The sequence below is a fragment of the Olea europaea genome, unplaced genomic scaffold (assembly GCF_002742605.1).
Source record: "Olea europaea var. sylvestris unplaced genomic scaffold, O_europaea_v1 scaffold589, whole genome shotgun sequence".
NCBI lineage: Eukaryota > Viridiplantae > Streptophyta > Magnoliopsida > Lamiales > Oleaceae > Olea > Olea europaea.
In genome coordinates this window covers 53123-78209 of record NW_019264231.1, presented here as the reverse complement: position 1 = coordinate 78209, position 25087 = coordinate 53123, and the positions used below count along the sequence as shown (strand labels likewise).

General features: G+C 32.9%; 2 protein-coding genes across 2 annotated transcripts; both read right to left on the bottom strand.

Moving 5' to 3' along the window:
• Positions 1–2703: 2703 nt before the first annotated feature.
• On the bottom strand, positions 2704–4798 carry LOC111389413. Its single transcript, XM_023014335.1, has 2 exons — positions 4779–4798; positions 2704–3289 (listed from the first exon to the last, which is right to left on the bottom strand). The coding sequence occupies exons 1-2, from the start codon at positions 4796–4798 to the stop codon at positions 2704–2706; spliced, it is 606 nt and encodes a 201-aa protein (XP_022870103.1).
• Positions 4799–7746: 2948 nt separating this feature from the next.
• Positions 7747–9326, bottom strand: LOC111389422 (F-box protein SKIP27-like). Its single transcript, XM_023014345.1, has 3 exons — positions 8651–9326; positions 8402–8476; positions 7747–8296 (listed from the first exon to the last, which is right to left on the bottom strand). Exons 1-3 carry the CDS (start codon positions 8885–8887, stop codon positions 8090–8092), a joined length of 519 nt encoding a protein of 172 aa, XP_022870113.1. The 5' UTR covers positions 8888–9326; the 3' UTR covers positions 7747–8089.
• Between the last annotated feature and the right edge of the window lie 15761 nt (positions 9327–25087).

The window sequence follows — 25087 nt, the reverse complement described above, 5'->3', positions numbered from 1 at the left end:
GGCTACTTTCGTCTAATGATCATGGTAAATTCAAAACTTGTATATAATAAGTCAGTATAGTGTTCGATCGAGACTATATCATATTGAAGTGGGAAGACAGGACCGAATCAGATAGACACAAGAAGAATTGGTTTCATCCAACCAGCGTGAAAGTCAATTTCTGGTCAGCTAACTAAGAATTCAATAGAAAATATTGCTTTCCTAATTCTTTCACGATATAACAATTTCTTGTAAGCCAAGAAACAAATAATTCAAGTCGTAAATACGAACTACTCTGCGGAGAATCTCTAACCAATAAGCTACGACTACGAAACGAGTTGGATCTGGTTTAGCGATTGTTTCAATGCTCAAATCAAGGGGATAGTCCACTTATTCGATAGAAGATAAGCCTATATGTGTTAACTCTACTTCACTTCCTTCTTCGTAGACTTATTTTCTGTATATACTTGTATCTTAAATTGAATATCTTCATTTGTTGAAATATACAAAATTATGTTATTTTCCTGAAATGTGCTTGTAACTGACCTCCCATAATACCACTCAATCGAACTGATAGGAAAAGAGAAATCTCTCTCCCCCTTCCTCTTTCCCATTTCTTTTAGAGCCCCCCCCCCCCCCCTTCCTCTTTCCCATTTCTTTTAGATTTTAGATTTTAGATTACTCCTTAAGTTGGTAAATAAATCTTGAGAAATTTCTGTGCTTAAAGTTTTGGGAGAGAAGCTCTGCAGAGAACTGGATATGGTCCCAACCAATGAAGCTAGTACCAGAGGAACTCCATGAAATATGGGAGTTTGTGTTTGGATCATTCACCATACTAAACATTGTAGTCAAGAATGGAGGGGGTGCTCCAAACTCGCGCAGTCCTTTTCCAGTTTTTAGTCTCAGTGGATTCGAGCTTGGAAACTCCATCACCAATATTCATCATTGCAATTTTTCCTCAAGCTTTCAAGCTTGACCAAGAACAAAGTACCTTATTTGTGTATATATGATTATCAAGAGAAATAATGCATGGTGTTAATCCAAACAAGAGTACATATTTGACAAAATCAAGATCCTTTAGTATTTCTTTCTTGATCCTCTAAAAAAATTAGTATCAAATGTATAGTTTGGAATTTAATCTCTAGCTATGTATCGTTTGTTATTTAACATCCCCAAGAATGTGAATGACTTTTGATACGAAAATGCTAAAGTGATTGAAAATGGTTGACAGAAGGCCTAATCGCCTCTCACATATCGTGGATCCTGTTTGAATAAAAAATTATTCATTCCCCCTTTTTTTATGGCGTCACTGTCAGGGAGGTTGTCAGCCTCCCTGTTAGTGTAGCATGATTCCTTTTGATATTGTGAAGAATTATAGAAAACTAACACAGGGTGGGTTTCATGTGAATAAAAAATTGTGAAAACATCCACCCTACTCATCCCCCTTGTGTGTGTTTTGAAGGGGTTTTGTCCTTATATCCCAAAAATGATTGTTTGATCAGCCCTGCTTGACAGCCCCTCCTCCAATAAGGGGGCCAAATAAGCCCCCTAGATGAGTAGATTAATTCTTGTTTGATACATGATCATGTAAATATCCTAAAAGTTTTGTAAATTTAGGCCGATTAATCCATGGGTCGCATCTGATATTCATGGACTTATGTTTATACATGTCTACACTTGTTCAATAAAATTCTCAAATATATAATTTTTAATTTTAATTTCAATACCAAGCCTTTTTTGCTCTTAGTTTTTTAAGGGAGATTATAATTTCTTCCAAACTTACACTAAAATCCATTAATTCACTTCATTATAATTTTACACTCCGTTTGATTTCCATTTATATTAAAATACATTTTTCTCTCTCTGTTCTTTTTAATCACTAATTAAAATAATATTATACGTAAATCAAAAAAATTTCCTTATTTTTCATCCACACATTCTCCATCAATTTACTATTCTAATATTCATTTTCTCTTAAAAATGGGTACAAACACCTATTTAATATAATTTCTCCCAAGCAAGTACCTGAAAGAGTTGTGAACAATCAAACTCGTGTTTAACGTTAATAGAGGAGTGAGATTTATTTTAAGTTTGATTTTCTAACACCTTGTATAATCTACTATCAGAATTATATATTTATTTTTCATCATTGAATCGAATTGCATGATAATTATGTCATCAATTATTCAACTTGCTGAATAATGAAGAAATCTAAAGTAACTTTTGCATGTCAAATCCCTTTCATTCAAACTTTCATAACCTTTTAGGTGCACAGTAATAAGTATCACATTTTTGCAGGACCAATTATCTCTTGAGTCCACAAGTGATGAACAAAATGCTTCCTTTCGCAAAAAGTTGTTCATGTATCACATTATTCTTTGATTTCGCATAACTAGATAAATTTGAGCATGTTTGATATGCAATACTGAATATAATTAATTCTGTCGAGTTTTGTCCCGTTGCATATTAGAGGGATAATGAAAGGAAAAAAAAAAAGAAAAAAAATCTCAAAAATCGAGGACAAATCAGTCATTCCAAGACTTCATCATGAGTAATATTTGGATTAAGAGAGTAATTGCACTTTGTCATTGATTATTTGATTTGATACAATGGTAAACCCTCTATCTACTAAAACCCATAACCCCAAAACGTTTCCACTTTTAGTTAATTACAAAGGTTAACTGTATCTAAGCTTCATCGGAATAAACGCCGGAAAAGCCCACGTCATCTCGACGGAAAAAGATCAATCTCAATCAAATTCTCTTCATCGACTTCACTATTATTATTCTTCCCGTTCAGTTCAATTTCTATCAACCCTTCTTTATCATCTTCTTCCCACCGGAAGCATAAGTTCTCAGATGACTCCCGGTCTTCGATCGTCAGGAAATCTCCCTCCGACGAAGTGTCTGTGTCTGATTCCCGGTAATATAGTAACAAAGATGCGTGTTTTTCAATTACAGCCATTTGTGCCTCTCTCTTTTCCTCCCAAAACCCCTCGTTTCCTTCTTCTTCACCTTCGTATTCTTCATGTATAACCTCCAATGGTGCCCTCACGTCCCATTCCACAAAACACTCAGCCAAAACACTAGGACCCAGATTCAAATTCTGCTTCGGATCGCTGCGGGATTCACATGAAACCCGGTTGAGATCATGAAGAGAAAATTCTTCATTCTGCGGTAATAATTTCTCAGTGGAATCAAATTCCGGGGAATGGGATCCAGTTTCCTTCTGGGTTTTTTGACTTGCACCGAGACGGAGAAGATAGAGTAAGATAATTAAGGTGAAAATTAGGACGGGGGAGAAAATGAGTCTATGAAAAAAAGCTAGGAAGTACAGTAGAATCAGATGTAGAAAGTGAAGATGGTGGAGAATAGAGTGTTTGAGCTAAGAAAGGAGAGTGTTTCTTGAAGAAAGGTAAAGAAATTGGATTCTCTTTGTTTTTGCTTCTCCTCCATTGATGAATTTCTGAAGGTGAAAAGGCACTCAATTGTGGGAGATATTTATGAGCAGGAAATTCATCGAAGCCAGGTTGGGATTAAATTGAAATTACATAATTCCATTATCCCATGCACTAACACAACGCCACCGTGCGTGTATCGGTGTATGAGAAAATAAATTTTTCAAGAAGAGACTACTTTAATAAGTTTTAGGCTAGATTTTGTTGGTGTGTGCGTGGGGATGATGAAGGCATCAAGAAAAGCAAGTCTCCCTACCGTAAAATTTATAAATTCATGTATAATATAGGCCATTGTTTCGCATCCATTTTAATGAGGTTTCAGGGAAAATATATTTTGAACTAGCAACTTTTTGAAGAATATGTGGTTGAAAAAAAGAAGAAATTTTTTTATATTTATGTATAATATTATTTTATTAAAGAATGTATAATTAAAAAGAAGAAATAAAAAATACATTAAAATTAAAATGAAGTCCAAACAGGGCTATTATTATGATTTAAAGTAATAAGGATTGTCAAGGACGCTTATTGTCTTTATGAAACGTAAGCTTTATAATCTAATAACTAGAATTGATAATCATTATTTGCCTTCCGTTGCATAAGAGTCAAATGGTTTCCTCTCATAAAAGGAAGTGTGGGAAAATTTTCAAGTTTCCACCTTTTAGTCATACATTCCAATTTAATCTGATAATTGCAACATGTGCCATTAATTAACTAATTTAGGTACCCACATGTACAAAATTCACACTTCCTCAAACGAAAAATAAAAAAACTTGTAACAAAACCAAGTTTCACCATTCACTAAGCACATAGTTTTGCTCCTCCGTCGTTTAATTTTGTGTACATACATGTCCTTTTCTATCGAATGTTCAATCATATATATATGTATAAATATGGAGATGTGTGGATGAAGAGGAAAGGCAAGGGATAAAGAAGGTGCTTGAAATGATATGTAAAAAGTAGATAGCTTTTTCGGGTTCTCTAACGTGGCTGGGATGGATGGTTCAACGAATCATATAATGTTATGTTTGTGGAGGGAGGAAGGATATGCTTCCAATTCGAATAAAACACTATATTTATAAGCAGTAAAGCAACAATTTTGGTCAAGTGCATAACTCTCTAATTTTGTACAAAGATCAATATCTCACTTTTAATGGTACTTCTAAAATTATTTCGAATTATTATTACAAAATTTTTTCCCCATCCTTAGTTGATTATATCTTGTCGGGAAAAAGATCCAAAATTTGTTTTTCAAGCGACGAATCAAATATAGAAATCTCTTACAAAGAATTTGAATTATCCATAAAAATAATAATAATAAGTCGTCCAATATTAAATCTCTTACAATGAATTTGAATTATCCATCTTCTTCAAAAGTTCTCAATATGTTTTTCGATTTCGTATTTTGCTTACATAATAAAAAAATACTTCAAATCTTCAAATTGACTCTGATATCATTTATTGACCTTTTCAATTCTTGCTTTGAATATTGTATGTGTTTATTAGATTGTGATACAAATCACAACCTAAAAATCCTACAGTACACATGAAATTAATAAATGTAGTGTCAACTCAAACAGTAAAAGAATTTTTTTGTTAAACCATCAAATTTATTGCAATTGAAAAAGATTAAAGTCGAACGTAAATGTGCAACCACACACTTCTCTTCAAAACATCATTTAACAAAGTTTTCTAACTAAGTCAATACACGCAACTACTCCAATCATCCACAGCATGTTAATTGCCATACCATAAAATTTTCAAACACTCACAAAACAAGTGACCTAAATTCACAATGGTGATTCAGTCTCCACCTTGCACTTCCTAAATTCCTAATTCATAAGTCCCACCATACCAATAAAGATGCCAATCATGCAAGTCTTGAATATTTTTATTTCAATCTCACCCTTGTGAAGAAAAATTATGTGCAAAGAAAACCTACCCTACACTTTCTTTAAATTTACATATTTGTTCTCATGGGTCGTACTCAACACGGTCTGATTAGATGAACAAACTAACTTAAGATACGAATGATGTAAGAACTCAAGGGACTCAACACGTTTTTAACTTTTTCGTCATACACATATCATGTTAAAGAAGTCAATAATGCAAGTTTGAGTGATCTTTTTTCCTCGATCCTTTGTGGGAAAATATTAAGATCGAAGCAAGAGGGCACGTCGTGTCCTGATTTCTTGCTTTAAAGATGGAGGGAATGGAAATGGCAGTTGTTAGTTGTGGCAGACAATGAATCTCAGCCGTCAATTCAATTAGAACTCTTCAAAGACAAACGATGTGCAATTGGAAAGTGAAAATTAGGGTAACCCAAAATAAAGTTTCAATAGTTAATTAATGACCGTTGATGTAACTTTAGAGAGCAAATCACGTGGGTTGGGTCCAACTGTAATTGCAAGGGATTTTCAAAAAGTATTGAATTTTATTTAGCCATATTTGGTTGGAATTAAAATCATTTTTACTAGATTTTAATAAAAAATGATGAAATATGACTTAAATTAAAATCAGTTATAATTGATTGATTTAAATTAGAATCAATTATAATCAATTGATTTGTTATTTCATAATAGAATACCCAATAATTAGTTTGATTGACAAAATCATTAATAAATTCAATGTTTACATTTATTGCAACATTAAAATTTTGTTCCTATATATTTACTATTAAGAGTCATTATTGCCCTTGTTTCTTAGTTGTTATTGAAAAAAATTAGAAAATCTTCAATCCTTTTGATTTAAATTGGTGTTCATCATAATCAATGATTTTGCCAATCAAAATCCAGTGTCCTATTACGAAAATGTAACGACAATTTAAAGTCTCAACACTCAAATTATAATCAATGTTTTCGTTGTTATAATTTGAGTCTTGAAACTTTGAATTGCCTTCACATTTTCATTGTCAACTACAAATGTTTGCCAATATCATAGAAGTGTTATCAACTTTCAAGTTCGTTTTAATGTTATCAATTCGCTACTTAATTCGTTTAAATCTTATCAACTCCCCACTTAATTCAGATCTCATCTTTTTTCTTTTTTTTAAAAGAAATTTTGAAGGAGTACTAGCACCTACTTATTCGTTCATAGCATGTTTGATTTAGTGGAATCGTACAATACTAGACAACTTGAAAGATAGTTGCAACATTTTCCTCGACACCTAATTTCAACAAGCAAATCCATAATGCAAACTTATTAAAGTTCAAAATCATGGATGCAGGAAGAAGAATTTAATTCCATTTTCTTGTTAGTAACTTTGTAACTCGATAAAAGAAATTGAAAATGAAGAACGTCATCTCCTAAAATAAAGAACCTCAGTTGAAGTATTGCACATAAAATGTTTTTTTTTTTTTTTCCTATTTCTACGTTTACACTCCGAGAGGAACCTGACCAACAATTTTTTCTTTGTCACGAGGTATTTATCCGAGGTTTCCTTTAATCGACTACTCATCGAAACTGCACCTATTTGGACGGGAAAAAATCCATACTCGTGCTTGAGAAGCTAAAATCCCATTGACTTTAACAAGAAATATTGATCTCAATCATTTTGACTCACAATGATCTTCTCCAGAGACCTAAAATGGGCAACCTTAAGCATTTCTCAATCAGACCAGATTATGTTAGATATTTTTCATCATTTTGCATGTGTTTAAGTTTTTGTTTTGCGAATGATTTGCCGCCCGGATTAATGATTTTATTTTCAAAAGTTTCAAAGGAAGGCTCGAAGAAAATCTCACTCCAAGAGGCCAACGCGAGATCTTGCTTGGTAATCAAGGTATACTTTTCAACATCATCACCCATAATATTTCAGCACTTGTTCAATTTCTACTCGCCACAGCCCAGATCTAGTGCCCCCATGATCATGATAAAAACTTTCCACTGCTCAGTGGCAAGAGAAAGCCCACCAAGGGCAGGAATTCAATTTCACTATTTGCCATCCTACATACATTGGTCTCTACAGCAACAGTATGAAAAATAAAACCATGTTATTTGATTCATTGAAATAAATCAGAACTAGTATGTTGACTTACCTATACACACACCCAAAGATCATGGAGCAAATCTGTCACGAGCCCTCAACTCACCTATAGAGAGAGAGAGAGAGAGAGAGAGAGAGAGAGAGGTTCATTGTCTTCATTCATTCATTTGAGTATAATCTCTTCATTCCTTGCAGGTTAGAGTTAATGCCAGCCTACATTTTTTACATCATCCCAAATCAAAGAAAACATTCTGATACAGATAATTTAGTGCAGCATCAACACGAAGAATAGTTCAATATCAAAATTAAGACATTTGAACTTCCAAGCTATAGAGGAATATGTTATTAGATTGATTCAAATAAATCAGAAGAGTATGCTGATGTACACACCCTAAGACCTTTATCAAAACAGAAGGGCCAGCTCGGCCCTTCAAGAAAATCCGTAAACTATTCCTGACTGAAATCTACATACATGTAAACAAATAAAGACAAGCCGAACTATCTTCAATGGAATAGTTGAAGAAAACAGGCCTGAAGATATTGCTTCAACATGTACAAACAATTCCAACCTGATGTACTATTTCTGCAACAACTAGAACATTGCATGCCTATACTATACATAACCCTCAATTTCATATCTCTGTTTCCATTGCCATTAAATCTTTTCGTGGCTAATTGTCTCCGCTACCAAAAGCGAACAAGGCCACTGAGATGGCAGCTAGCTTCTTTGAACTCAACCGAGACCTTGGAACCCTAGACTGCTTTGGAGCATTAGGAGCTTCAATGTCATTGAACTCACGCATATCCTCCACGTTCTGGAACCCAACGGTCTTCCTTGGAGTACTATATGCAAAGTGCCACCGTTTTGCAATCAGAGTCTGTTTATTCAAGCAAAAATCCCAAATTAATATTCAAACTCAAGTAAATCCCCAGGAGAAAAAAAATTAATTAAAATAAAAATCTTTAGGGCCACAAAATCTTACCGCATCTCTTATTGATTTTGATACTAAAACCAACCTCTTCAAATCATCATGCTCGACACCACACAATATCCTAATCTGCATAAAAAATTCTCACCATTTTAGGAACTCAATTTAATGAGACATTCTAATTTTGTAACCATAATACTTTTACTAATCAACCATAAACAGTTATATATACTTAAAATTACCCATTTAAGCATAATTTTCTCTACAATACTGAAAGAATTGACTCAGAAAAAGGGTGCTAACCAGAACGTCTTGAGGCAGGGCTTCAAGAACATACTTGTCTGAACAGAGAATTGAATTTTCATAGCACTGTCTCTTTGTCGGTGTGGTGAGATTATAAACATTATGACCATCAAACTCCAAATTAATATTCGACAAAGCAACCCTTTTCCTCCCAAACGATGTACTCCTCACCAGTCCCACCCCATACCCTTCATTTGCTCTATTCACAATTGACTCACATTTCTTCCCCAACACCATTTTTTGTTGCTATTCTTTCTCTCTTTACAAGCACAATCAGATTATCCTAAAAAAACCAGAACCCAAATTGAAATGTTCAAATAATAGATTCCAACTAGCCAAAAACAGTCAAAAAATCTATTTCACTTCCTATAAATCCTTTCCTGACAGAAGTATACAATGATATATATTAGTGTACAACGTTCCAAAATCGTGAGAAGCCCTAATTTGAGGCAGAGAGTAAATGGTGATTGATGTAACGGTTGTAGCGTAAAAGGAAACAAGAACTGACTTCCAAATATCTTCTATCTTTATGCTTTACTGTATATCACTCTCCTTTATATACAGTCAAGTTTTCTCATTTAAAAATGGCTTTTTCAAAATTGTTTTTCCTTTTTGGGTTTTTTAACAAGCGAGTATCATCAAAGGCTAAAAAAATATGCTTCGAAATATATTTGAGATTTTCTAGAAATGACTTGAATTTTCCTATTTAAAAATGGAAAATATAGAATACCCAAAAACTAGCTGTTATGAATGGACACGTGGCCGAAGGATAGAGGTTAGGGAAGCAAGTTGGGTGTTCTGATGACGTGGCAGACAGTGGTTGGTCTTCTTTATCTAAAACACGTCTTTGGTGATGTGCTATTTACACTTGATGCGTAGTTTTAGAAATGACAATTGAATAGGGATGCTGACATGTGTAAGTTTTATGGATCTAATGGTCCAGATTCGGTGTGGAGAAATGGAGAAAGCTATGGATTCTAGATCGGCGGCTGAAGCGAGTTGACGACTGTTTACAGTTTATACATGTTTTACTTGGTCATTCTGTGGAATGCCAGCCAATGGGAATGGAGTTCACAGGTCGGCGTGGACCCACCGTCGTTTGGCCCACACTCGTGATTAGAGGTGGAACCGCTAGTGGGCTTGCCTTGATCGAACTCGTTTTGTGATGAGCCATTGATCGAATCAAACACATTTTTCACAGCTGGCTGGTTCTGGATTCATGGGCAGACTCATTTTTTGGACTTATTTCATGATCCCATGTTTTATTTAACTAAAAAAGTTGATAAAAATTTTAATGGCCACACTACATGTACAATCGAAGTTAACAATCACACGCATAGAAAGGGATCCATAATGAATAATAAAAAATTGTAAACCCTCTCCCGTGAAGAGGTTGTCCACCCCGATTGTATAACTAGCAAAATTCAAATTTCATGTAAACTCAACAATTAATTTCGACCTATTTTATGAGATTGTTATCCACTTTTCAAAAATACATTTCATCAATTTTTATCTAAATTTACAACCCAAAAAAAAAAAAATTGATTTTCAACAAAACCAAACAGTAACTTAAATTTGTGGATATGAATTGAGCTCAAGTGTCTAAATATAGAGCCTAGTTTGAGGATATGAATTGAGCTCGAGTGTCTAAAAATCGAGCCGACTCACTTGATCCATTGCCACTCTTTCATGTGATGATTAAAATTGAATATTAACGTATTTATATATTTTTCAAGTTTTTACATTTTCGATACTTTGAATTAGAACCCTTGTCAACACTAAGTTTGAGAACAAATAACACACCAACACCATCTATCAAATTTATAATCGATATAGAAGAAGTTTGACCATTGGTGAGATGAAACGAAATGTTCGTTGGTAAGTCATACATGTTTAACTAGTCTTTTTGAACAAGTCTTACTTGAACTTGGGTACTTATATGGACCAAGATATAACACTATAAACTTATGCAAGAAAAATAAAAATTTTAAATTTTTTTTTTTTCCTAATAGAAGTTAATTGCTTGTAATTATTCAAATTTGCTTGAAATCTTAATGATTAAGTTAATTTTAATTTAATAAATAGTCTTTAAATTTTATATTTTAATTCCATTAATAACACACAAGAACCAAAAATTTTAAGGATAAGTATGGAATTCCTAAGAAGGTTTTAAATCTGATAATAAATTCAGATTGGGAATTAATTTGGCCAAGTATGTATTTGGAATAAGTTGAGTATAAGAAAGAACTAAGGGTCTGTTTGATTGTAAAGATAAAATTTGGGCAGTGAATTGAATTGTCTAAAAATTATTTTATTGGAAATTGTCAATTATTTGGTTGATTGATATAATTTTTTATGTGAAAAAGGTTGAAATAAAAGTATTTTTGGTATTTGTTTGGTTTTGTTTTATATGAAAATTGTTAATTAAAGAGATATAATTTATTGTATTGGGGATATAATTTGTTTTCATCGTCCAAAAAAAAGCCAGAAAAATCATCTATCTTTTGGTGTTCGTTTGACTTTGTTTTACATAGAAATTGTCAATTAAAGGAAAATATTTTTTTAATAATTAGGGATATAATTTATTTCCATTGCCCCAAAAAAAAAATTAAAAGATCAGCCTAGAAAACCAAGAAAATGTCCACTTTTTAAGAAAACTAATTCCATAGAAAAAAAATACTATCAAACAGTCAAAAAATGAAAATTTGAATTTGAATTCCATTTTTCATGGAAAATAATGGCCAATCAAACATGGCCTAATTGTTACAGACTTACAGTTCAAAGACTATTGATGTGATAAAACAAATAAATAAAAGAAAAACGAAAGTTATGTGAAAGGAGCTCAATTTTATTTTTTTAAATAAATTTGAATGAAGATAGAAAGGCTCTTTAATGGGTCCTCATATTATGGAGGGAAACAAATTGAATTCTGGATTCCATCTGGAAGGGCGTGCAATGAATATCCGTTTAAATTGATTTATTTAAATATTATTTCATAGAGAAATATAAAAAACACATGTAACAATAATTTCATAAAATATCCCAGCATATGTTTTTTTTTAACAAGTAATTAGAGATGACAATTGGTGGCTCTGATGACGTGACAATGGGTTGGAATCATGGTCTATGTGACCCTCCCCATTGTCATCCATACAAATAATTAAATATATCAAAATAAATAGTAAAATATATCTTTTAGAATAATTCGATAAAGCTAAATAAAAAATCATTAAACATTTTATATTCCTTGATTTAGAATAGTAACATGTCTTCGCTTTATTTATTTTTTATACTCATGACATTTACATTATATTGGGTTTAGAAAATTAAAGTAATATTATTATAACACTAATAAATGTAAAAATTTTGATATTCAATGAAATAAGCATTCAAGATTCTTGATAAGTAATATTTTAGTGAAAAAGAGTATCGTCCCATTAGAAATAAACTTCAAATTGAATTTCACTGTGTCCTGATCAAACTCGAATGTGAATGTAACAATAATGATTTATTTGTTTATTTCCACGTTATCTTAACGATTATGTAAGACTCTTTTGAAAATATGTATGAGAGTGAAAGGTGGAATTCCAAATCCACGATTGCTATCATATTTTCAATTCTTGACCTCATGATCTAACAGTAGTCCGGTTGTACAATTCACCTTCCGGACAAACCATTACTAAGTGCAAATAATTTGTATCACAATAAAATCTGCATTGCAATCAAGTAAACAACTAACGTCAAAGTCTCAGTTCCTAATCCCCCTTCTCATTTGTCTTCTTTCCCACCATCTCTTTTGGCCTTTTTCTGTTTCAAGATGGCTAAGGGGGTGTTCTCTTTGTATTTCAGTTTTGTGTTTTGAGTTTTGAATTCATTTTGAGTTTTGTGTTCTGAGTGTTTGTTTTGAAATTGTTGAAATTGCGTTCTTTTTGTTAGTTTCTCAAAACAAAAACAAAAAAAAATGAATTTTTTTTTTTTTAATTTTGAGAATCACCACAACACCACCTCAAAAAAAAAAATTAATTTTTAATTTTTTTTGAAATTTTGAGAATCACCACACCACCTTCTCAAAATAAATAAATAAATAAAACGTGTTTCCCGCGTTTTCAATTTTTCCAAGTTCTACACTGAAAACGCCCAAAACGACAAAAAAGTCATTTTGTGTTTTCTTCACAAATTTTTTTTTCGTTTTCGAAAACGGGAAAGAGAATACGTTTTCACCGTTTTGAAAAATCGAAAACAGAAAACGGCCCGAAAACGGTAAAGAGAATAGGGCCTAAGCTTCTTGAATGTTGCTTCTGCTTCCCATAACCGAGTTTTGAAGTATTTTTTCCTGCTGTGAACCTAAGCTTAAGTTTTAGAAGCTCAACACCAGCATGCAACTTTACCTGATCTGATGCAACTTGAGCCTGATCACCATCCTCATCGTACATGCCTTCAAATTGTTTGATTGTATGATTGGTTGAATTAGTTGTGATATGTGGCCCTGATCCATTGCTACTGGGCAAATCCAATGAGCCCACCATACTATTTCCATGAAAAAATCCAGTTCTTGTGGTTGTATTATCAGCATTCTGATTTTGATGTCTTGAAGTAGCATAACATTGTCCAAATCTCCCAATAATGCTTTCGTCTGTAGGATTTTTCTTTGCTGCGGCTAGACATGTCTGCATCAAACCAAGCAAATTACTGGAACTAAAATACTGAAAACACCTAAATTCAATTTTTTTTCACCATCCTTAAATCAACTACATGAATATGTTTGGTACCGAGTACTTGACAAAACAGATCAAGATTTTAATATCGTTTTTCCCTAAAATCTGTCCTGCCAAAGTGGAGGCCAGTCTATCAGACGTCATAAATATCGTGTGCAGGAGAGTCGAGGCAAGCTAAAGATGAAGATGTAGACTAGACCTAGAACTCACTTGTATATAAGTCAATTGATCTTGCCAGGTTTTCTCCAAGGATTTCATCTTCTCCTCGTATTCTCACCATTTATCCTCCATTTTCTGAAGTTGCATCTTCAAAGCAGAGTTTTCCTCATTATTTTTCTACAGTTTTGCCTCTATCCTCAAAGCTTGCTTTTGAAGATCAACAAGAGCAAGATGCTGAACCAGAATGCAATCCTAACAACAAAACTCATTGTGCTTTTGTTCAAAAACTAGAAAGTAAAATGGTAGGTTTTTCTTCGTCAATTATGTATTTTTAGTCTACGACACCTTGACCTTGTTCAAAGATTTACTAAGCATATTTGAAGGCACTAGAAATTCCATCATATATACATATACCTTCTTGTCTCTGTCTTTAGGCAGGTTTCTGACATCTCTCTCATTCTCGATTTTTATTTTTTGTACGTGCCCTATGTGGTCAAACTGCCTTCGGGACAACCAACCTCGAATTCCTGCAAAATACAGTACATGTACATAACAAAGATGTCGTGTCCGAAAACAGGATGATATTTTTGCATTCAACATTCTATTTTACCAAAATGCAAGGACAAAACTGCTGCACGCCTCTGTTTTATTACAATGTATGCAAAGTACTCTCTAATGTATTTCTGTATTGTGATAATTGCTGTCAGCCTCTTAATTCTGTACCGATGTTCCTTTCTTGAATTTTCACTGCGGAGAACTGCTAAGGCTTAAAAATAAGATAGAGTTACTATAAAGGGAAAAAATCTCACATCGATTAAAGATGAAAACATAGACCAACTTATAAAGGATTGAAATACTTTAACAATGTTGACCTTTTAAGATGGAACTCCAAGTTTTAACATGGTATTAGAACCCATTAAACTCCAACAAGGAATTCGATCCAAATAAGCATACAGATTTCAAAATTGGATGACAATATATACCAACTTATAAAGGATTAGACTATTCATTTTAACAAGGTTGACCTTTTAAGATGAAACCCAGGTCTTAACAGTTACCAGGAATAAGTATGACTATCTCCAAGCCAATGAACTAAAGTCCACATTATATTTTTAGTGGATTTTGCTCTAATTTGTTCTTATCCTTGTGAAAGCAATAACAAACATAATCAAAATCAAAATAAGCAAAGAAAATTCACGGATTTATAATAATTCATCCTCATATGCCACGACATGTTTTCACTACAATGAACAGTAAACACGCCTGAAAAAATACCTCTAAAATCGAAGGAAAATTAGCATCACCGACAATCAATAGGCTCCACTTAATCTAACATAATTAACCCCTATGGTTTGTATTGAATCATTTCTGATCCAAAAATAATACAAATCACTACTTTATACACAGTTTGTGTTGCGGAAGCTCTCTTGAAAGATTTTCAAATCGGTAATTTTCGAGTTCAATCCAACGCACATTTCTCAGCCAACAACCAGTCCAATCGACTTCAAATCACAACTAATTAATTCTCCTCGGGTTGCTATTCAATCTTACCCGTGTAGAACAAGAAATGATGATGATTTGTGGTCATAAAGGCTAAGAGAAGACACCACAAAGATATACTATGAAGGAACCACCAACTGCATACGTTAAATAAGCGTTTTGGAAATTTCTAAAGGCCTTTTTCCAACACACGAAGGGGGCAGTCAGGATTCCTTGATTTCTCTCACAAAATATCACTAGAAAGTGGCTAGGTTATAGCCATATATACTCTAAGGTTAGACTTTAAGTTGAACATTTAAAGAGGTAAATGGGCCAAGATTCAAGTTATCTAAGAGGAAATATAATTGGGCCGGGTGTAGCTCATGGACTTGGTTGTTGGACTTATTTCATTCATCGGCCTATGCCTATGATATAATATTAACCCACATTAACATCATAGCTCAGGATTTATTGGGTATCAAACACCCAACAAATCTCCACCTTAATGCCCAATAAATCTGCAAGTAATCAAAACACACAGTTAGCACTTGCATAATCAAGGTAGCCAATAAAATTGGATCACAAACCTTACCTCGTGTTTTCAACCCAAAACACATACCATACCTACTCCATGTACTCACTAGGGCAAAGGTCAAAAAACACCCAAGTAGAAGCAAATATTTAACAGTAAACAATCAAGAGCAAATACACGTGCGATAACAATATACTATAGGATAACATACATTGATCTTTTCAGAAACACGTTCACATAGAACCATAGATTAACACCAAGTCAATCAAACCACGGTTAACAACACATGCATAAATGACCCTACGAAAAGATCTCACCACACTTATCATATCTCATTCTGTGTTGCTCACACCTCAAGAACACATATTTCCTTTCATCGCCCAACATGCTCACTAGACTGATCACCCAACTCATGTCTAACAGACAAGTCACAATATATTCTAAGTCAACGAGATAATCCTCTATCTCCACATCACTTCTCTCAACCTACGTGGATAATGGGTCTCCACCTAACAGAAGTGATAGAAGTGCCTCTCTCACACTCTACCTGATCTGGGTCTCTTTACAGATAAAGGATTCTAGACATTTGATCAGATCTCCACTTGTGATCCAAATGTCACACTCCACATCCCCAGTACAAACCACAATGTACCTCTAGACATCTACACTCCACCTTATCAAAAGACATCTAACACACTGCTAATGCATCCTAACTCACTAGGCATGCAAACAAGTACACCAAGTAATCATATTATCTCAAATTCATGTAAATGCACATATCATACACATTGAAATGTAGCAGATAATCATGCAACAAAATTTAGACAATCACACACATGCAGAAAGGATTACACACAAATGCATATACAGTAATTAGGTTTACTCTCAATAAACCTCACTAGGGTCATAACTCGACCCCTCAACCAAATTCGCCTCACCTCTCATTTTACCCTTCAGCTTATCTTTCTTCTTGGGACAATCCCTAATAAAATGTCCAGACTTACCACAATTGTAGCACCTTCTACCACTAGACTTGTCCCGTCCCTTGCCGTTCTTCTTACTACCATCATCACTCGAGTCACTACTCGAATCGCTACCGTCTTGAGTTCTATCCAAATTCATTTACTTAAACTTCATCCTACTCCTCATCATATGTAACTTGCCACTCCTTTTATCCTCTTTTTCAGCCTTAATCTTCATCTCTTTAGTCCTAAATAAGTCTATGATAATATCGGGTATTAAGGTGTCCCTACCGTACTTAATTGCATTCTTAACTTCCCTATATGAATCAGACATGAAATTAAGCAAGATAATAGTTTTATACGTTTCAGATACCTTTTTATCACAATTAACGATATCTTGAACTAACTTGTTAAAGACATCCAGATTGTCATTAAGATCCTTTGAAGGATCCATTTTAAAGTTGAAAAATCGTTCAAACAAATACAGTTTATTAGGAGTAGAATTAAACAAATATAAGCCCTCCAACTTTTCTCAAAGTTTTTTTGTAGAATACAGTTAACTTACTTTTCTCAAAACAGTGTCAGAGAAGTGTAAAATAATTGAAGTGTATGCAAGTTCATCATTCTCTTCCTTTTGTACTTCTGTTAAATTTGCAGGAAATTTGCCATCTATAGCCTTTAAAACTTTTTATTGGATCAAAATATCCTTCATCTTTTGTTGCCAAATAGAAATATCATATTTTCCATTAAAAATTCCAACTTTAAAGTGTGAAGACATTTAAAAAGAAAACAGAACAACCAAAACACAGATAGGTCACACAAAGTAATCATAAGGTCGTAATATACACCATTCTAGATTCTCAGGATTTCGGAAGATTCACGATCTTAGATCAAGGGAATGTTCGAATGGATCAAGTCCAGGTGTTCTAATAGGATAATTAATTCAAACATGAAGGTATATAAACAAAATTTTCAAAATTTTCACGCAACAAGTCTCACACAGTGATTATATGACAGATATGCACAAAATCAACTATAACTTGCAATCAAAGTTCAACACTTCAAAATAGAGCAAATAATTCCTAAATTTTCTAACACAAGTAATGGTTGTCAAGTAATGACAACCCCCAATTCTATTGATCACCCCACATGATGATCTGTTAGTGCGATAATGTAAAAGTTTCAGTCAATTTACCAGAGCGGACAAATTTGAGTCCATAAATTATGAGACGCGAATTTAACACTTTAGAACGACCATTATTCGTCCTAAAGTCTCTAAAAACTGCAGCAACTAAAAAATCACAATTGAGTCCTGAACACTCGAAAAACAACGCTGTCCAGATTCTTCTGTAGACCCTGAAACAAAAAACTTTCAACACAAAAAATGTCAGAAATAATGTAAGGAGCAAACTGCCTGAAGAGACCATCGCCAAAAAATTCTCCACGCGCCCACACTCGCCATCACTCTCTCTGCGTGTGGGCTTCACACGCCTCCGACACATGCCGCCCTGCAGGGTTCTCCTCCACCTGCACGTCATGTCAGTTGTCTCCGTTTCCCAAAACTCCTTCTAGATTGATCAGAAAACGCGAAAAACGGAGATTGATTTTGACAGGATGGTTTTTTTTTTCTATATTTCAAGAGCTAAAACCACCACCCTGACGCTCTGATACCAAATGTTGTGGAAGCTCTCTTGAAAGATTTTCAAATTGGCGATTTTCGAGTTCAGTCCAACGCACATTTCTCAACCAACAACCAGTCCAATCGGCTCCAAACCACAACCAATTAATTCTCCTCAGTTGCTATTCAATCTTACCCATGTAGGATAAGAAATGATGATGATTTGTGGTCACAAAGGATAAGAGAAGACACTACAAAGGTATACTATGAAGGAATCACCAATTGCACACGTTAAACAAGCGTTTTGGACACTTCTAGAGGCCTTTTTTTCCCACACAAAGGGGACAGCCAGGATTCCTTGATTTCTCTCACAAAACCTCACAAAACATCACTAGAAATTGGCTAAGGTTATAGCCATATATATACTCTAGGGTTAGGCTTTAAGTTGGACCTTTAAAGAGGTAAACGGATCAAGATTCAAGCTATCCAAAAGGAAAAATAATTGGGTCGGGTGTAGCTCATGGACTTGGTTATTAAACTTATTTTATTCATTGGCCTATGCCTATAAAATAATATTAGCCCACGTTAACATCATAGCCCAAAATTTATTGGGTATCAAACACCCAGCAGCGGGGATGGGGAAAACTTATGAACTACAGAGGGTTCTTCCTTTACATAATCATTAATACAGTAGGGATAACATGGGATTACATTATTGCAATGCAATTGCCCCTTTCTAAGCTTGTTGTAGTAGCATCTTACTTGATGGCCTCTATAGCACTTTTTGAATTTTCAATATCCCTTTTTGGGCCGTTTCTTTTGTATTCTCCAGTACTATAATCTGTAATCATCAAACGTTTAGCATCAGAGAGAAACAAGGAATCCTTGAAACATAAATTCACCTGTTCTTCTCCCAATTTTCGGTGCGAAAAGACTGGGAATCAATAACTCTGTAGGATAAATCTGCTCGTCTAAAAACTTAGTCGGAAACCAGGGAGATAAAAGCCCTACGATTTGACAATTGACTCAAGAATTATAAAAGGGAAAATCAAGAAAACAGTTAGAATTTAGCAAGAAATCACTCCACCTTACCCGAATACCATTGTCGTCTGCTAAAGCCGGTTCATGAATTGACTTAACAAACTTGAAGTCAAAAGGCAATTGCTTTCTTGCCCGAGGTAGCCGGGCCCTGGACATCGGACGAACTGGTAATGCCAGCAGTGCATTTTTGGGCTGATCCTCTAGTTACTGGATTTTTACCAGCATCAACTCCAGTGAACTGAGAGTCGTCGTCATTGAATTATTTACTTTTCATTGAGATTGACATTGACAGCAATAGCTCATGTATTTTGGTGTGGTATAAATTTACTGTTGACAAACAAAAATGTTTGATATAAATGTTGGTGTTGGTGCAGGAAATAAAGCTGTATTTAAGGGTGGGTTTTTGGCTTCAAACGTGTTGTTTAGGCGCTCTATTTTTTGGCCTGGATTTAACCCTACCAAACAGGTTAATTCTTTTGGCTTACTCGAGGTTCCCGAAAACCTGGTATAGGCTTTTATTGGATTTGGAAAAATAGGATTGCAGTCTGCATGTGTCTGTCCATTGTCAATACAGCTTTATTTTTGCTTGGAAAATGTCAAAGTGCCCGAATTTTTATGACCAAATGTGTGACCGACCCTCACATGAACCATGGATCCCGCATGAATAAAATAATGCTCGACCTACGAGGTGTGAGTATTTGGTCATCCCAAATGTCAACAATTATGTTTGTGTAGCATGATTCCTGAATTCCAAATTTCAGGCGGGTCATCTTTGGTTAGTGATGTCAAAACAAGATATTGCAGTATACACATATTTCATGACGTGATAAACAATTTTATCATTAATTTTAATAATGCTAAAACAATCAATGATCTCAATTTTTACACATCATAAAATGTCAACAATGATGTACAAGTGAAATATACAAATAGCTTAATTCTCAGGACTTACAAATATGAATAGTGGCGGAGATAGAATTTTGTAATGGGTTGAAAAATGTTTAGACATGTTAATTTTATTTTAAAAAATATCTATGAATTTTAAAACGTTTTAGAGCCTGCCCCGTGTGACTCTCCCACTGAAGAAATGAGAGTAACAATAGAGAAATGAAATAAGAAACTACAAATTCATAAGCAAAGGTTTATAGTTGTAATTACTGTTAGAAATTTAGAATCGAAATGCTATGAAGATTAATGATCAATCACATTAAATTCATTGCATTGGATTACTATATTAAAGATAGAATGGAGTCGGTGGTTTTAAATCATATGGGGATATCAAGCAATAAGTAACTCCTCATAATCTACAAATTTGTGCTTCTCGATGAGAAGATGGGGCTAATGATTAATGGCTATACCCAATTATAACATCTCCAAAAAAAAAAATCTTTATATTTATAAAGAGTATTTTATTCATAATAGGGAGCATTTTTAAATTTAGAAAGTAAATTTTTTTATACACTCTAACAAACTCTCTATTTTGGTTCTTTATTTTGTTTTTTCCAATGAACATTTAATAATTTCTCCACATATTTTATTTAAATATAATTTTTTATATATTAATGACCAATCAATTCAAATCTAATCTGAAAAATTCAAATTGTATAGTATTGAAATTTGTAATGTATTAAATACAATTATTGTATATTAAATACAATTATTGTGTATTAAATCCCCCATTCTTTTAAATATATGATAGCAAAACATTAGATTTCCTCTATAAACAATAATCGAATGACGTGGTACGGGAAAGTAAACATGATCTAACAATTATGTTACATACACATAATGATTTATACAAAAAGATGTAGTGAGATATGATTGTATCGAAATTTCTTCAATCAAATGAAAAGAAAAACTTTTTCGCCTTTTTTAACATATCATCTGTATGTAAACCATTATATAACTCCATTTTATACAAGTAACATTATTCCATTATCTAATTGAATTGAAGAAAATGTTGTTGGTGTCCGATCTTTAAGATTACCTCGAATTCACCTCAAAAGTGATTAAATGAGCTTAACTGTGAGGTTTTCAATTGCACTAAGAAGTCGGACCATGGGACCTATCCGATGTGAATGATCATAATCAGCCATTATTTGAAAAGCACCATCATGGTCAACTAATAGAATGTGTCTCCAATGATATTGCACTACCATGTCAACTAATCAAGAGGGAACAATGATTGTTTAGGCTACAAGTAACGATGAAATAGATGACATGCTACGAATTAAGTGTCATGATGTCTGACTTGATTGAACTTCTCAACCAATCAAATCTCTTCAAGCAGGATGGTGATAGTAACGACATGACCATCGCTTACAAATCACTATATCATATGTATAAGACCTTTGTCTTATTGAAAATTTAACTTTCTCATAAGATGGTAGTCTTGAGTTCGAATACTAAAGAATAAACGAAAAAGTCATGAGGGTAAGAGGATGGATGCTCTTTCAAAACAGATAATACATATGGCATATCGGCTTAAACACAAAGGCTATTTCGTTACAACGACAAACAAAGTGAGGTCAGAGATCACAGCTTAACAAGACATTCCATTTCTTTCGTTTCTTTGGTCACTGTCCATCTGCCGACAAACAAATTGGAGAGAGCAGCAACTCGTGTTGAAATGCCTATATAAGTACAAGCAACTACTACATCAAGAATCTCTATTCCTGATGTGAACGGCCACTATCCCTTCTCTCCATGACATATTCTGAATTACTTATCTTTAGGTCTATTAGTGAACCTTCTCTCTGAAAGATGTTCCACTAAAAATATTATTGTTACTGCTTCGACTCATATTCCCCAAAAAGTGCTTTCTTGTATGCGAGGAATTCCACCAAGTTAGTTTGACCCTAACCCTTGGAGAGGATAAAGAGTAGAGTTGTTTTTCCTTACAACTAGTCAAGTTATACACTACAAAAACCTCTCTCTCTCTCTCTCACTCTCTCTCTCTCTCTCTCTCTCTCTCTCTCTCTCTCTCTTTGTATTTAGCAATTAGACATCGTTATTTTGCAAAAATTCTCTTAAGTTGATATATAATTATCACATCATTTTTAGTTATCAACAAGTGTTAATATTCATATTTAATTCTATATAGTATAACGTAATGAAGAGATTATTTTTAACTAAGAATAAAAATTCCCTATCAAATTCAAATTCATGTCATGGAATTTGCCGAATGAATGGAACCTAGTTTACTTCCTTTTTTTTTTTTTTTAAAGGTATAATATTTAGAGAGATGAATTATCTTTTAATTTTTTTTATCAACCATTTAATCCCATTAATTTTTTTCCCCTAAAACAATAATTAAGCCACTTTTTTAAAACGTCACCACAAGAAAGTAATCAATTGCTAGCTCAAGTGAGAACGTCTATATTTATTGGATGACTATAGGCAATGTTCTAAAAGGCACTGGGTGTGGAGATCAAATTCGGCCTATGAGCATATATATATATATATATATATATATATATATATATGGAACGTTTCTCTTCATGTAGAGTAGACCACCTTTTCTTGGCACTAAATGGAGCGTTTCTCTTCATGTCTCACATATAGGTATGTTTTTTTTAAAAACACAATCTATATACTCATCTTTGATTCTAATTATGGAGGATTGGGTTACATTGTGCAGCAGCTCACCTTCAGGTCCCAATCTTGAATGATCGGGTTATAAGATAGGGATGACAAATATTTTCGTCCAAGCTTCACCCCACAACGTCCCCTTTTTTAAAATCATTTTATGTTAATGTTTTCAAGTTTAATCGTATATAAAAATAGAGTAATAATTAATCAAGCGTGACAAAAATGATAAAAAAAATTCCCGATCATGCTCCAATCCGACCATGACAGTTGTTATCCCTATTATACCTATACCTTTATAAGATCTTTAGTTTCGTGATCCCAATTATAAAGGAAATTAGGCCCACTATTTAAAAAAAAAAAGGAAATAATTAGAATAATACACTGAAAGCCAATCATGTCTTTACCATATTAGTTGCACTCTTAGTGTGTGTTTGAACCACATTATTTTGAATGAATGTATTTCAGAATACTAGATTGATGAAGAATGTGTAGTTAAAAAATAAAGAAAGCTTTTGAATTTCGTAGAATATTATTCTATTGAATAATGTGTGGTTGAAATAATGTCAAATCATGATTTAAAATGTATTTTTCAACAGAATGCAGCTCAAATAAGTTAATATGCTCAAATTCATTCAAAACATAGGCAAACACCTCCTCATCAATCTAAAATTTTTTGCTTCTTAACATTTTTATTATTAAAAAAAATTTCATTTGATGATGTATTTTATGCTACATTATCCATTTTGAACGCTTCAAAAGTATGTTAAAAGCTTACAACGTGACCTTGGGCGATGTTTAAATGTCAAAAATTATCTTACATAAATTGTTGAACGCAAAATCATGATTATTAATTTTTCTTTTTATTTCTTTTCCTTATCGATATCAATGTAAATATTTATGAAGTTTGAACCATGATTATTAAGTTCATTTCTTGTGGTCATTTTTAACTTGTTATTATGAACTCTTCGTTTATCAAATTTAAATATGAAAGATGTATTTCAAAGTTTGTTGTCAATACTTCGAAAGATAACAAAAATCTCACCCAATGAGTAAAGAAATACAGCCATTAAATAAGCCAAAAGTGGTAACATAAAAACAAGAATTAAACTAAAAAAATAACTAATTTATCGTTCTTCAAAAAAGTAACATACACATATATTTTGAGCACAAAAATTTTGTTGTCTAATTTAGCTTATGCAAAAAGATAATGATGCAATACTAAAAATGTTTATAGTAGTAATTGTACTCAAAAGTGACATTATAATCAAAAAGTGTGATGGACTCGTGATACTTTTTAACAATTAACTCCTTTGAAAAAGGACATTTACATCCATAATAGATGAAGACACTAATTTTGAGGCTTTTTTTATTATTAAAATATGACAAAGTATGTCACTTTCAAATTCCAACAGATTAATTTATATGTAGGACAAATAAAGTGTTATATTGTGTCACTTTTTAATGCAAAGCAAAATTTGAGTTCGTATTCATATTTAAATTATCATAAAGAGCTTGTAAGCACATCTTTAATTGATTAAAAAAGAATTCAAATGAGATAGCTAGTATGTGATTTTCTTTTTAAAAAAATTGACGCAGCATGTTATTTTTAAATTTTAGCACCTCAATTCATACGCAAAGATATACCTTTTTGTCTCCGCTTAATTGATTAAAAAGTGACATAGCATGTTGTGCCACTTTTTAATTAAATGTCACACAATCAATAGTGAATTAAATATATTTTGGCTAAAAATTCAAATAGCATAATGTTAATTTATTTTGTATTGTGTTAAATGTGAATTAAATATTCAGGATAAAGGAAGTGACATACATGACTTTTAATTAAAAACGATGTCACCTCTAATGAAATAGTGAAATTGTATTTCACTTTTTAATTAGAAGTCTCACTTAATTTTATACAATATTTTTTTACTTTCAAAATATATTTTATATAATTTTTCAGGGAATCCTGATTTTAAAGATACTAGTAGTACACAAGTGCATTGCATGTCTTATGTATGAAATGAATGATATGAGTAATATTTGTAAAGTAATATAATTGATAATGTTAAAGAAAAAAATTAAAATTGTTAGAGAATATATATGAATAAAAGTTTTATGAAATTACATATCTAATGTGAAAATGTTGAATAAATTGAAATTTAATATTTAGTTTATTTATTTGTTTATGGTAGACATTGATTGGACCCTATTTCAACCATTACAGCGACATCGACCAACTTTGTAGCATAGACGGATACGAAGAAAAATCGAATTAAGATATTTACATTTGACTAAGTTTAAAATGTTTATTTATAAGTAAACTAAATGTCCATAAATAAT